This window comes from Acanthisitta chloris, unplaced genomic scaffold (assembly GCF_000695815.1).
Source record: "Acanthisitta chloris isolate BGI_N310 unplaced genomic scaffold, ASM69581v1 scaffold10441, whole genome shotgun sequence".
NCBI lineage: Eukaryota > Metazoa > Chordata > Aves > Passeriformes > Acanthisittidae > Acanthisitta > Acanthisitta chloris.
Genome location: NW_008656518.1, coordinates 28265 through 43083, shown reverse-complemented (window position 1 = coordinate 43083; position 14819 = coordinate 28265). Strand labels below are relative to the sequence as shown.

The window sequence follows — 14819 nt, the reverse complement described above, 5'->3', positions numbered from 1 at the left end:
TATCATTAGCTACTCCTGGTCCTCCTTCTACACCATGGGTCACTAATGTCACCCGAGAGAGTATTACTGTTGGATGGCATGAGCCAGTCACTAATGGTGGCAATGCAGTCATTGGATACCACCTGGAAATGAAAGACAGGAATAGCATATTATGGCAGAAGGCTAACAAGACACTTATTCGTGCCACTCATTTCAAAGTCACTACCATCAGTGCTGGCCTTATCTATGAATTTAGAGTTTATGCAGAAAATGCAGCTGGCATTGGAAAAGCAAGTCATCCTTCTGATCCAGTGCTTGCAATTGATGCTTGTGGTATGTATTGCTTCGAAAATAAAGAAGCCAACCATTTTGTTTCCCCTGTGATAGTCTGTTCTGTACAGTCAGCCAATATTCAAAACAGTTGTTATTCATTGACAATATCCTTATGTTTCATACTGCAGAACCCCCAAGAAATGTTCGTGTCTCAGATATTTCCAAGACTGCAATCACTCTCTCCTGGCAGAAGCCAGCATTTGATGGTGGAAGCAAGATCACTGGATACATCGTAGAAAAACGTGATCTTCCAGATGGCAGATGGACAAAAGCTAGCTTCACCAATGTTATTGAGACTCAGTTCACAGTATCTGGTCTGACACAGAATTCCCAATATGAATTCCGGGTCATTGCTAAGAATGCTGTTGGTTCCATTAGTAATCCCTCAGATGTTGTGGGTCCTATCACATGTGTTGATACATACGGTAAGTGTTTTGCAATGATATAATGGTGTCATTTTGTGGTACTAGTAAGCTTAAAGGCAGTACTGTTTTGTAGAACCATAGTCTTCTAAATATGTAAGGCTAGTTTATAGTAATTGATTCAAGAAGCTTGAATGACTGTGAGCATTTGGACTTAATTGTAATGAACATTTTTGCCTGTATCTGCATGTTTAAAGTCTTACGGTATTTTTATTCTCTGAGCAACAGAAGTCTGCCCACACCCCATGGCCAGTGATTATATTTAAACAGTGTATTTATACCTGGCAGACTAAAACTGGACAAACAACCTATGTGGTGGGTGAGCAACTGGCTCACGGGTTGGGTGCAAAGGGTTATAGTGAATAATCTTGGGTCCAGTGCTCTTCAGTGTCTTCATAAATGACTTGGATGCAGGACTTGAAGGACTATTAAGTAAATCTGCAGATGATCCAAAATTGGGAGGAGCTGTTGACTCCCTTGAAGGCAGAGAGGACTTGCAGAAAGACCTAGACAAATTAGAGAGCTGAGAAATCACCAACAATATGAAGTTTAACAAGGGCAAGTGCCAGATTTTGCACCTGGGATGGGGCAACCCTGGTTCTACGTACAAACTGGAGAATGAGATGCTGGAAAGTAGTGCCACAGAAAGGGATCTGGGAGTCCTCGTCAACAGCAAGTTGAATATGTGTAAACAGTGTGCCTTGGCAGCCAGGAGGGCCAACTGTGTCCTGGGCTGCATCAGCAAGACATTGCCAGTCAGTCAAGGGAGGTGATTGTCCTGCTTTACTCTGCACTAGTCTGGCCTCACCTTGAATGCTATGTGCAATTTTGGGCACCACAATATTAGAAAGATATTAAGTTATTAGAGAGCATCCAAAGAAATGCAATAAAGATGGTGAAGGGCCTTGAGGGGAAGCCATATGTGGAATGGCTGAGGTCATTGGTCTGTTCAGCCAGGAGGAGGGGAGACTGAGGGGAGACCTCATCGCTGTATACAACTTCCTCACAAAAAGAAATAGAGGGGCAGGCACTGACCTCGTCTGCAACCAGTGCAAGGGACTGGCATGAAGCTGTGCCAGGTAAGGTTTAGTTTACATATTAGGAAAAGGTTCTTCACCCAGAGGATGTTCGGGCACTGGAACAGCTCCCCAGGGAAGTTGTCACAGGACCAAGCCTGACAGAGTTCAAGATGTGTTTGAACAATGCACTTAGGTACATTGTGTGGTTAGCAGGGATGTTCTGTGCAGGACCAGGATTTGGACTAGATGATCCTAAAGTGTCCCTTCCAACTCTGATTATTCTGTGATTGTATCTTATTGTGTTTTCTTGGTAGGATTACTTCTAGCATGTTCTAGTTTATGATTTAAATTATATACACTATCTTCGCTGCCATCTGTATTTATAAAATGCCTGTAATTGGTAGCTTAAATAAAGTACTGTTTGGAGTACTTTATTTTGGAGTTTTATTACATACAAGTCTAAAATAAGCATGTTTTTAACTTATTCTTATTTTTATTAAAGGTGCACCTGAAATCGATGTGCCACCAGAATATACAGAAGTGGTGAAGTACAAAGCAGGAACTTCAGTTAAGCTAAAACTAGGCATCTCAGGCAAGCCTATACCCACAATTGAATGGTTCAAAAATGGCAAGGAGGTACAAACCAGTGCACTAGTGTCTTTCGAAAACACAACAGAATTTGCTTCTATACTCATCAAGGATGCAAGTCGACACAACAGTGGCACCTATGAATTAAAACTGAAGAATGCTATGGGCTCAGCATCAGCCCATATTAGACTACAGATACTTGGTATGTGTTGAGATGCTACTGTGTTTTACTATTAAACAATAATTCAGTAATAAATATTTAACATCTTTCTTCTGCCTTCCACAGACAAGCCAGGTCCCCCAAGTGGACCTATACAGTTTAAGGCAGTCACTGCTGAGAAAATTACAATCATGTGGGACCCACCAGCAGATGACGGTGGTGCACCTGTAACACACTATGTTGTTGAAAAGCGAGAGACAAGTCGGGTTGTATGGTCTTTAATTTCTGAAAAACTGGAGGGTTGTATCATAACTACGACAAAACTCATCAAAGGAAATGAATACGTGTTCCGTGTCCGTGGCGTGAACAAGTTCGGAGTTGGTGATTCACTGGAATCTGAACCTGTTATAGCCAAAAATTCATTTGGTAAGAAACATATAAAATCGTTTATGTAACTTAATGTTTTGTGTATTGTTTCTAAGTAGTACTGATCCACTGTCATATAATTTTTTTACTCAGTTACACCTGGACCACCTAGCGTCCCAGAAGTCACAAAGATAACCAAGAATTCTATGACCGTTGTCTGGAATAGGCCCACTGTTGATGGAGGCAGTGAAATATCAGGGTATTTTCTTGAGAAACGTGACAAGAAGAGTCTGAGTTGGTTCAAAGTTACTAAAGAAACCATACGTGACACCAGACAGAAAGTAACAGGTCTGACTGAAAACAGCGACTATCATTTCCGAGTCTGTGCTGTCAATGCAGCTGGACAAGGTCCGTTCTCTGAACCTTCTGACTTCTACAAAGCTGCAGATCCTATTGGTAAGATACAATGTGCAATGGACAATGAGAAGTTAGGGTGGGATTGCACCAATGTAACTGAGGGCAGATTTTATTGCTCTTTATGATTAATTGTAAATATGGGTTTTGATTGGTGTTTTTTTCCCCATAAACTATCATTTACAGATAAGCCAGGCTCACCAACAAAGCTGAAGGTTGTGGATACAACCAAGACATCTGTCACCCTTGGGTGGATCAAACCTGCTTATGACGGGGGAAGTCCAGTTACCAGCTATGTTGTGGAGAAAAGGGAAGGAGAAGAGCAAGAATGGACTGTAGTCAGTACTACGGGAGAAGTGAGAACAACTGAGTATGTTGTATCCCATCTTCAGCCAAGTGTTAATTATTATTTCCGTGTGTCTGCTTTGAATTGTGCTGGACAAGGGGAGCCTATTGAAATGATGGAACCTGTTCAAGCTAAAGATATTCTAGGTACTGCAGTTTTCAGTGATTTATCATTTTCCTGTGTGGTTATTTGCATTTTTGTATTTCTTATTTTGCATTCCAAGTATGCATTATTAATTTTTACTTCATTCCACAGTGGCACCAGAGATTGATCTGGACGTTGCCCTTAGGACATCTATTGTTGCTAAAGCAGGCGAAGATGTGCAAATAATGATTCCATTCAAAGGAAGACCTCCTCCAACAGTCACATGGAGGAAGGGTGACAAGAATCTTGGAGCTGATGAAAGATATATCATCCAGAACACAGAATCGTCTACACAAGTTATTATTCCTCAAGTTACACGAAATGATACAGGAAAATATATTCTTACAATTGAAAATGGAGTTGGAGAAGCAAAATCAACATTTGTGAATGTAAAAGTACTTGACACACCTTCTGCTTGCCAGAAGCTGCAGCTTAAGCACGTTTCTCGTGGCACAGTTACACTGGTATGGGAGCCACCTCTCATTAATGGTGGTTCTGAAGTAACAAATTATGTTGTTGAAAAAAGAGATGCTACAAAGAGGGCCTGGTCAAGTGTTACAACAAAGTGTTCTCATACCACCTTTAAGCTAACAAACCTGTCAGAGAAAACGGCATACTTCTTCCGTGTTCTTGCTGAGAATGAAATTGGACTGGGTGAACCTTGTGAGACATCTGAACCAGTGAAAGCTGCAGACATACCTGGACCTGTAAAAGATCTAGTCATGAAAGACTCTACAAAGAGTTCTGTTAAATTGCAGTGGAGCAAACCTGACTATGATGGTGGTAGCATTATATCAGACTATGTAATTGAAAAGAAACTTCAAGAAGAGAAAGAATGGACATATGCAGGTACAAGCAAGAGCTGTGAATTTGTAGTTGAAAAGCTTAAAGAGCTTTCTGTCATGGAATTCAGAGTTTTTGCTAAAAACGAAAAAGGCAAGAGTGACGGTGTTACTGTTGGACCCATTACAGTGAAAGAACTTATAATAACACCTGAGGCTGACCTTTCTGATATTCCTGGAGGTCAGATTGCAGTAAGAATTGGACATAACCTGCACATTGAATTGCCCTATAAAGGTAAACCGAAGCCATCAATGAGCTGGCTCAAGGATAACCTCCCTCTTAAAGAAACTGAACACCTTCGTTTCAAGAAAACGGAAAACAAGATAAGCTTAAGCATCAAGAATGTGAAAAAAGAGCATGGTGGCAAATACACTTTAATTCTTGATAATGTAGTCTGCAGAAAAACATTCACAATCACTGTCATCACTCTTGGCCCTCCATCTAAGCCTAAAGCACCTTTAAGACTCGATGAAATCAAAGCAGATAGTGTAGTTTTGTCATGGGAAGCTCCTGAAGATGACGGGGGAGGAGAAATTACTGGCTACAGTATTGAAAAGAGAGAAACCTCACAAATGAACTGGAAGCTGGTGTGCTCAAGTGCTGCAAGAACAACTTTCAAAGTACCAAACCTTGTTAAAGACACTGAATATCAGTTTAGAGTTCGTGCAGAAAACAGATATGGAGTGAGCCCACCTCTTGTCTCAGCAGATGTTGTGGCAAAGCATCAGTTTAGACCACCAGGTGCCCCAGGCAAGCCTGTTGTATACAATATAACCGCTGATGGAATGACCATATCTTGGGATGCTCCCGTTTATGATGGTGGTTCAGAGATTATTGGATACCATGTTGAAAAGAAGGAAAGAAACAGTATTCTATGGCAGAAGGTTAATGTTGCATTAATATCTAGCAGAGAATACAGGATTACCGGACTGCTTGAGGGCCTGGATTACCAGTTCCAAGTATATGCTGAAAATGCTGCAGGTCTAAGCCGAGCTAGTGAGCCAAGCAAATTTACTTTGGCAGTCTCTCCAGTAGGTGAGTGAATGATCAATCAGTCACCCAAGAAAATTCTATTCTTGTAGACTATCGTGAGCAGGAATAAAAATGAATCTTCATTATTTTCCTTTCAGATCCACCTGGTACTCCTGATTACATTGATGTCACTAGGGAAACAGTCACCCTGAAATGGACCCCGCCACTGCGTGATGGAGGCAGTAAGATTGTGGCTTACAGCATTGAGAAGCGGCAAGGAAGTGCAGACCGTTGGCTCAGGTGTAACTTTACTGATGTCAGTGAATGCCAATATACAGTTACAGGACTCTGTTCAGGTGACCGATATGAATTCAGAGTACTTGCAAGAAATGCTGTTGGTACAATCAGCCCACCTTCACAGTCTTCAGGCTATATCATGACCAGAGATGAAAACAGTAAGAATTATTTCTTAATATGCTTGTATTTGGGTAATGAAACCAGCTAGAGTTTCTGTCCATACTGATGGGAAATGGGAAGCCAAGGGGCAGAGAACATGTGACTGAGATCCTTTCAGTCAATTCAGAAGATTTATGTTTGTACTCCAAGATGAGAAGGTCTAAATTAAAGACCCAAATCTGGCAGACATACATAATCAATTGCTGAAAGGCATGGCACTCTACACTTCAGCTGGATAAACAGTAGCAGCAGCAAAGTTGGAAAGAAGTCATAATCTGTAATATTCTGATGCACTAAATAAATTAGAAATGAAAACGTGCCTCAGGTAGCTTGGCATACTATTAACAGTATATAATAACATTGCTTTTCACCTATTGTTAGTATGATGCACTTACAGGAAAAATGTGGTTCACATAGTAACCACTATTTAGAGAATGCCATTTTCTAAGTGAAAGAATTCTATATATTACAAACTTTTATAATTTGTACATTTAGAAGACTATCGGGAAAATATACTTAGCTGTACACGAACTGAATTATATTTTCCTTTCTTAGTTGCTCCAACAATTGAATTTGGTGCTGAGCACTTTGAAGGCCTTACTGTTAAAGCTGGAGAAAGCATTAGAGTTAAAGCTCTAATCAAAGGACGTCCAGTACCTAAAGTGACATGGTTTAAGGATGGTAAAGAGATTGAAAAAACAATGAATATAGAAATAACTACAGCTATTGGATATAGTACAATCTTCATTAGAGATGCTATCCGAGATCATCGTGGAGTGTACACAGTAGAAGCCAAAAATGCATCAGGCACTAAACGAGAAGATATTGCCATCAGAGTACAAGGTACTGCACCAAACACAGCATGGTCTATCAAAATAATATTTTATTCTAAGTGTCAGCAAATTGTAACTCTGAACCTTTAAAATTACAGACACACCAGGAAAAGTTGGTGGACCAATACGATTCACAAACATCACGGGAGAAAAAGTCACACTGTGGTGGGAGCCTCCAGCTAATGATGGTTGTGCTTCTATTTCTCACTACATAATTGAAAAACGTGAAACCAGCAGGATTGCTTGGGCATTAGTTGAAGATAAATGTGAAGCTTCCAGCTACACAGCACTTAAATTAATTAAGGGCAATGAGTACCAGTTCCGTGTCTCTGCAGTGAACAAGTTTGGAGTTGGCAGACCATTGGAGTCTGATCCAGTTACTGCACAAATACCTTACAGTAAGTTTTCATCTCATTCTGTACAAATACCTGTGGAGTTACCATCTTGTTTTTCTAATGACATTTTTCTTCTTTTTTTTAGCTCTCCCTGATGCACCAGGAACTCCAGAGCCTACCAATGTAACAGGAGACAGTATCACACTCACATGGGCCAGACCAGAGTCCGATGGTGGAAGTGAGATAAATGAGTACATTCTTGAAAGGAGAGAAAAGAAGAGCATGCGCTGGGTAAAAGTATCCAGTAAGAGGCCCATTACTGAGAACAGATACAGAGTAACTGGCCTTATTGAAGGCAATGAGTATGAATTCCACGTCATGGCTGAAAATGCTGCAGGAGTTGGACCTCCAAGTGATGTTTCAAAGTTGATTAAATGCAGAGAACCAGTCAGCCCACCAAGTGCTCCTAATGTTGTCAAGGTGACAGATACATCAAAGACTAGTGTAAGCTTAGAGTGGACAAAGCCAGTTTTTGATGGAGGCATGGAAATAATTGGATACATTATTGAGATGTGCAAAGCTGATCTCGAAGCATGGCAGAAAGTCAATGCAGAGACTGTTCTTGCTACTAAATATACCGTTGTTGATTTGGAGGCAGGAGAACACTACAAATTCAGAGTTAGTGCTGTCAATGGTGCTGGCAAAGGAGAAAGCTGTGAAGTTTCTGGTTCAGTCCAAACTGTGGACAGGCTTTCTGCACCCGAAATTGATATTGATGCAAACTTCAAGCAGACTCATATTGTAAGAGCAGGTGCAAGCATTCGTCTATTTATTGCCTTCTCTGGAAGGCCTGTTCCTACTGCAGTGTGGTCCAAAGCAGATGCTAATCTTAGTTTGCGTGCTGACATTCAAACAACTGCTTCATTCAGCACATTGACTGTGGAGGAATGCAACAGAAATGATGCTGGCAAGTATGTCTTTACTGTGGAAAACAACAGTGGAAGTAAGTCTATTACATTTACTGTCAAGGTTTTGGACACGCCTGGCCCACCAGGTCCTATTACATTTAAAGATGTGACTCGAGAATCAATTACTTTAATGTGGGATGCTCCTGTTCTGGATGGAGGTTCACGTATCCATCACTATGTTGTGGAAAAACGTGAAGCAAGTCGCCGTAGCTGGCAAGTAGTGAGTTCAAAATGCACTCGACAAATCTTTAAGGTCACAGATCTAGCAGAGGGTGTGCCATATTACTATCGAGTATCTGCAGAAAATGAATATGGTGTAGGTGAACCCTGTGAATTAACAGACCCAGTTGTAGCCACAGAAGAACCTGCTCCACCTAAGAGACTAGATATTGTTGATACAACCAAATCTTCTGTAGTTTTAGCTTGGCTTAAACCTGATCATGACGGTGGCAGCCGTATTACTGGATACCTTCTTGAAATGAAACAAAAAGGATCTGACTCCTGGGTTGGAGCTGGACAAACCAAACAACTTACTTTCACTGTTGAAGGCCTTGTTGAGAACACTGAATATGAGTTCCGGGTCAAGGCGAAGAATGATGCTGGCTACAGTGAGCCAAGAGAAGCTTTCTCGTCTGTTATTATTAAGGAGCCACAGATTGAACCAACAGCAGATCTCAGCGAAATAAGCAGACAGCTCATAACATGCAAGTCTGGAAGCACCTTTACTATTGATATACCAATCAGTGGGCGCCCAGCTCCAAAAGTGACATGGAAACTTGAGGAGATGAGGCTGAAGGAAACTGAGAGAGTGACCATCAAGACAACAAAAGACAGAACCACACTGACTGTAAAGGACAGTATGAGAGGTGACTCTGGTAAATACTACCTCACACTTGAAAACACTGCTGGTGTGAAAACATTTGCAGTCACAGTGGTAGTCATAGGAAGGCCAGGCCCTGTCACTGGCCCAATTGAAATATCATCTGTCTCTGCTGAGTCCTGTGTGTTGACCTGGAAAGAACCTGAGGATGATGGTGGCAGTGAGATTACAAACTACATTGTAGAGAAACGTGAATCTGGCACAACGGCATGGCAGCTGGTAAATTCCAGTGTGAAACGTACACAGATCAAAGTCACTCACCTCACAAAATATCAGGAGTACAGTTTCCGAGTAAGCTCAGAAAACAGATTTGGTGTCAGCAAGCCACTTGAATCAAAACCAGTAGTTGCCGAGCATCCATTTGGTAAGTGAAACACTTCTCAAGATTTGTTCTTTTCTTCTGACTAAGGTATTTGTAATTACTAACATTTTCCTCCCTGTCTTTTTTGTGTTTAGTCCCACCTAGCCCACCTTCAAGGCCAGAAGTCTATTCTGTGTCTGCATCTGCCATGGCCATTCGCTGGGAAGAACCCTATCATGATGGTGGCAGCAAAGTCATTGGATATTGGGTGGAAAAGAAGGAGCGCAACACCATCCTTTGGGTGAAGGAGAACAAAGTGCCATGCTGTGAATGCAACTACAAAGTCACAGGGTTGGTGGAAGGCCTAGAATATCAATTCAGAACCTATGCTCTAAATGCTGCAGGCGTTAGCAAAGCTAGTGAAGCTTCCAGACCTGTAGTGGCTCAAAATCCAGTTGGTAAGTACTACTTTTGCAGTTACATTGTTATTTAACCTAATATAGAATTGCATTTCTCATTTCTTTTTTCTATTTCATTCCTTCAGATCCACCAGGAAGACCAGAAGTAACAGATGTCACCAGATCTACAGTGTCACTGAGCTGGTCACCCCCACTTTATGATGGTGGAAGCAAAATTATTGGATATATTATAGAGCGCAAACCATATAATGAATCTGGTGATGGACGCTGGCTGAAATGCAATTACACCATTGTCTCAGAAAACTCTTTTACTGTGACAGCTCTTAGTGAAGATGAAGCATATGAATTCCGTGTGCTAGCAAAGAATGCTGCTGGTGTGATTAGCAAAGGATCTGAATCAACTGGTGCTGTCATTTGTAAAGATGAATACAGTAAGAAATATTTACTTAGAAGAATTAAAAATATAATGTTCTATTTTTATACTGTCATGTAAATTTTTTACAAATCTATTTTTCCATAACAGCACCACCAAAGGCTGAACTTGATGCCAGACTGCAGGGAGAAGTTTTGAGCATTAGGGCTGGATCGGATCTTGTTCTTGATGCAGCTGTTGGTGGAAAGCCAGAACCAAAGGTCTTCTGGTCCAAGGGTGACAGGGAACTGGAGCTATGTGAAAAGATATCTCTGCAATACACCAGCAAACGAGCTATTGCAGTTATCAAGTTCTGTGACCGAAGTGACAGTGGAAAATATACTCTAACAGTTAAAAATGCCAGTGGGATGAAACAACTTTCTGTTCTTGTCAAAGTGCTTGGTATGTATCCCATTATTAGTATTCACGCTTGTATACTAAAACCCCCACAGTCCTAAATGAGGATGAGGTGCTTTTCCATAGCTGCTAATAACAATAGTTATTTTTATCTCTACACAGATTCACCAGGTCCATGTGCAGGCAAAATCACTGTTAGCAGAGTAACAGAAGAGAAATGTACTCTGGCATGGAACATTCCTGAGGAAGATGGAGGTGCAGAAATCACTCACTATATCATAGAAAGGCGTGAAACCAGCAGACTGCACTGGGTTATTGTTGAGGCTGAATGCCAGACTTTATCATCTGTGGTAACAAAACTTATTAAAAATAACGAATACATCTTCCGTGTAAGAGCTGTCAACAAATATGGACCAGGTGTTCCACTTGAAACAGAACCGGTGATTGCCAGGAATGCTTTCAGTGAGTGTTACTACCTTCCATTCTGCATCAGAATTTGTGGGATAATTCTCATAGATAGACAATGTGTTAAATGATAATTTTTTTCCCTGCTTGTTTTAAAAAAACAGCTATTCCAACACAGCCTGGTGCTCCTGAAGAGGTGAGCGTAGGCAAGGAACATGTCATTATTCAGTGGTCAAAACCAGAATCAGATGGTGGCAGTGAGATTAAGGATTACCTTGTGGATAAACGTGAAAGGAAAAGTCTGCGCTGGACACGAGTGAACAGAGATTACACCATTTATGATACCAGACTGAAAGTCACTGGTCTCATGGAAGGGAGCCATTATCAATTCCGTGTCACTGCAGTGAATGCTGCTGGAAACAGTGAACCTAGTGAAGCTTCACAATACATGTTATGTAAAGAACCAACATGTAAGTTACCATATTTAAAACATATTTTAATAGTGATTTATAATAATGGAGCATAAGTTCACATTGACACTTCAACTAAGAAATCTATAATCACATATAATCTCACTGCACTAGCTCACTTATTATTAGAATAAATTTTAAACCAGTTATGTTTCATCTTAAATGCATTTCCTGGGATTAGCTGTTTGAAAATTATTTTTGACTGTAAAATGTTTCCTGCACCAATGTAAAATACATTTTCTTCTCTTTCAAAGATACTCCTGCATCACCTTCAGTTCCAAGAGTTGTGGATACTACTAAGCACAGCATAAGTTTAGCATGGGCAAAGCCCACATATGATGGCGGTGCTGACATCTTAGGCTATGTTCTTGAAATGAAAGAAGAAGGCAGTGAAGAGTGGTATCGAGTACATACAACCGCCACTCTGAGGAATGCTGAGTTCACCATGACTGGTCTTAAAACAAACCAGAAATATCAATTCAGAGTTGCTGCTACAAATGTGAATGGCATGAGTGAATTTAGTGAATCATCAGCAGAAATAGAACCTGTGGAAAGAATAGGTAATTTGAAAACGTAATGTATATTTTAAGGAATGTTTTCCTTTAGAACTGCTAAAAGATTAATTAATTCCACGTTTCTTGTACCCTTCATCAGAAATACCTGAGCTGGAACTTGCTGATGATCTGAGGAAGACAGTTACAGTCAGAGCTGGTGGTTCCCTGCGCCTAATGGTCTCTGTATCTGGCAGACCTGCTCCTGTAATCACATGGAGCAAGCAGGGTGTTGATCTTGTAAGTCGAGCTATTATTGATACTACAGACAGCTACACTCTGCTTATTGTGGATAAAGTTAATCGGTACGATGCTGGAAAATACATCATTGAGGCTGAAAATCAATCAGGGAAAAAATCTGCAACTATTTCTGTAAAAGTGTATGGTAAGTACTGCTACAACTGTATATCAGCATTACACCACTCTTCATGCTCATTGCTCAGGAATAAGTGTCATCCATTTCCAAATAAAGTGTGTAGTATTAATAGCATGAGAATATTTGAGATGTCAGAGAAAGAATCTAATCCAAAGGAATGCATAGTATCTGAAGCTGTGTTAGCTTATAAATCAAATCTCAGCACTGTTTTATGCAGAAGCAGTCATTGAAAGGATCCAAAAGGAAAAAGATTTGTTTTGTCTTTATTTTAGATACACCTGGTCCACCACCTGCAGTGAGAATTAAGGAAGTATCAAAAGATTCTGTGACACTTACTTGGGATATTCCAACCATTGATGGTGGAGCCCCAGTCAACAATTACCTAATAGAGAAACGTGAAGCTTCCATGAGAGCTTACAAGACTGTCACTACCAAATGCAGCAAGACATTTTACAGAGTTACTGGACTTCTAGAAGGAGCTTTGTATTATTTCAGAGTACTACCAGAAAATATTTACGGCATTGGTGAAGCTTGTGAAACATCTGATGCAGTATTAGTATCTGATGTCCCCGTGGTACCACAAAAACTTGAAGTGATTGACACTACTAAATCAACTGTCACTCTTGCATGGGAGAAACCACTACATGATGGTGGCAGCAGATTGACTGGCTATGTTATTGAGGCCAGCAAAGCTGGAACAGAAAGATGGCTGAAGGTAGTGACACTGAAGCCTACAGTCTATGAACATACAATTATCTCTCTCAATGAAGGTGAACAGTACTTGTTCAGGGTCAGAGCACAGAATCAGAAAGGTGTGTCAGAACCACGAGAGATTGTCACACCAGTGACAGTTCAAGACCAAAAAGGTAGGTGTCTACTACCAAAAATGACAGGGTGAATCTTACACCAAATTAATGTAATATTTATAAAACAGGTATTTAAAATTTCAATTATTTGCTTTTCTTAGTTCTGCCAACGATTGACTTCACTGGAATACCTCAGAAGACAATTCATGTACCTGCTGGCAAGCCCATTGAATTAGCCATTCCAATTGAAGGACGGCCACCTCCAACTGCATCTTGGTTCTTTGCTGGTTCTAAACTAAAAGAATCAGAACGCATCAAAATGGAGACTGTTGCCAAAATGGCTAAATTAACTGTGCGTGAGACCACCATACATGACACAGGAGAGTATACACTTGAACTGAAGAACACAACTGGAACAGTTACTGATACAGTAAAGGTTATAATCCTTGGTAAGAACTCACGAAAATAATTGTTCATGATCTTTCTCCATTTGAACATTTACATGAGCAATACTTTCTTCACCTGTTTTTTGTTTTATTAATTCTATTTTTTTCCTAGACAAACCTGGACCACCTCTTGGACCAATCCGAATTGATGAAATTGATTCAAATTATGTAACCATCTCCTGGGAGCCACCTGAGTTGGATGGTGGAGCTACCCTTAGTGGCTATGTGGTAGAACAGCGTGATGCCCACCGTCCTGGATGGCTGCCAGTTTCAGAGTCAGTAACCAGGACAACGTATAAGTTCACCAGGCTTGTTGAAGGCGCGGAATATGTGTTCCGTGTAGCTGCTACAAACCGCTTTGGTATTGGATCTTACCTGCAGTCTGAAATTATAGAATGCAAGAGCAGAATCCGTAAGTCTGAATTTTGGTTTATTCTCTACCTTTAAAAATGAAAATACATATTTAAATGGGTTTATATATCCATACACAGATTAATTTTTCTAGGTGTTGCTACTTCCTTTTACCAAATAAAATGGGACATTATGATGCACGGTAATCTTGTCATATTTCTGGAGAAAAATGTCATCCATAAATCTATACAGGAATTATAGATGTACTGCACAGAATGTGGATGGTAAACTTGGATTTTCTGCTCATGTGTACCATTAGTCTTGAAAAATTGCTTTCTCCCACAACAAAACCAGGAGTATTTCACTGACATAATTTGCAAAGTACTTTGATATCTGCTGATAAGAAGAGTTTGATAGGACATTGATATTAGATTGTCATTCATGGTATGTTACATATTACTAATGTGCAGAATCATTTAATGCTTTCTTCACTAATTCTGTGCAATGTGTTTTACAGGTATTCCTGGCCCTCCTGGTACTCCAGACGTGTTTGATATCTCTCGAGATGGCATGACATTAACTTGGTATCCTCCAGAAGATGATGGTGACTCACAGATTACTGGTTATATTGTGGAACGCAAAGAAGTTAGAGCAGATAGATGGATCCGTGTGAATAAAGTTCCAGTCACCATGACTCGTTACCGTTCCACTGGGTTGGTTGAAGGATTAGAATATGAACACCGAGTAACAGCAATCAATGCCAGAGGCACTGGGAAACCCAGCCGTCCTTCCAAGTCTGCTGTTGCCAGAGATCCAATTGGTAAGTAATTTCCTAGATGGATTAAGTACATTATGGCAGAAGGGAAT

The 14819-nt window shown here is 40.5% G+C and overlaps 1 protein-coding gene across 1 annotated transcript in view; it reads left to right on the top strand.

Moving 5' to 3' along the window:
* Window positions 1-14819, top strand: part of TTN (titin) — a gene marked incomplete at its 5' end in the record, with an annotated part of 113176 nt that overhangs the window by 85450 nt on the left and 12907 nt on the right. The window contains 22 exons of the mRNA XM_009084366.1: window positions 10-312; window positions 441-737; window positions 2256-2543; window positions 2628-2927; window positions 3021-3323; window positions 3468-3773; window positions 3883-5649; window positions 5745-6041; window positions 6598-6885; window positions 6974-7273; window positions 7356-9422; window positions 9515-9817; window positions 9904-10209; window positions 10302-10592; window positions 10710-11009; window positions 11117-11422; window positions 11677-11982; window positions 12077-12358; window positions 12622-13215; window positions 13317-13604; window positions 13714-14013; window positions 14470-14772. Coding sequence (XP_009082614.1) covers window positions 10-312; window positions 441-737; window positions 2256-2543; window positions 2628-2927; window positions 3021-3323; window positions 3468-3773; window positions 3883-5649; window positions 5745-6041; window positions 6598-6885; window positions 6974-7273; window positions 7356-9422; window positions 9515-9817; window positions 9904-10209; window positions 10302-10592; window positions 10710-11009; window positions 11117-11422; window positions 11677-11982; window positions 12077-12358; window positions 12622-13215; window positions 13317-13604; window positions 13714-14013; window positions 14470-14772 — 10095 coding nt within the window. The remainder of the gene's footprint in view (window positions 1-9; window positions 313-440; window positions 738-2255; window positions 2544-2627; window positions 2928-3020; window positions 3324-3467; window positions 3774-3882; window positions 5650-5744; window positions 6042-6597; window positions 6886-6973; window positions 7274-7355; window positions 9423-9514; window positions 9818-9903; window positions 10210-10301; window positions 10593-10709; window positions 11010-11116; window positions 11423-11676; window positions 11983-12076; window positions 12359-12621; window positions 13216-13316; window positions 13605-13713; window positions 14014-14469; window positions 14773-14819) is intronic.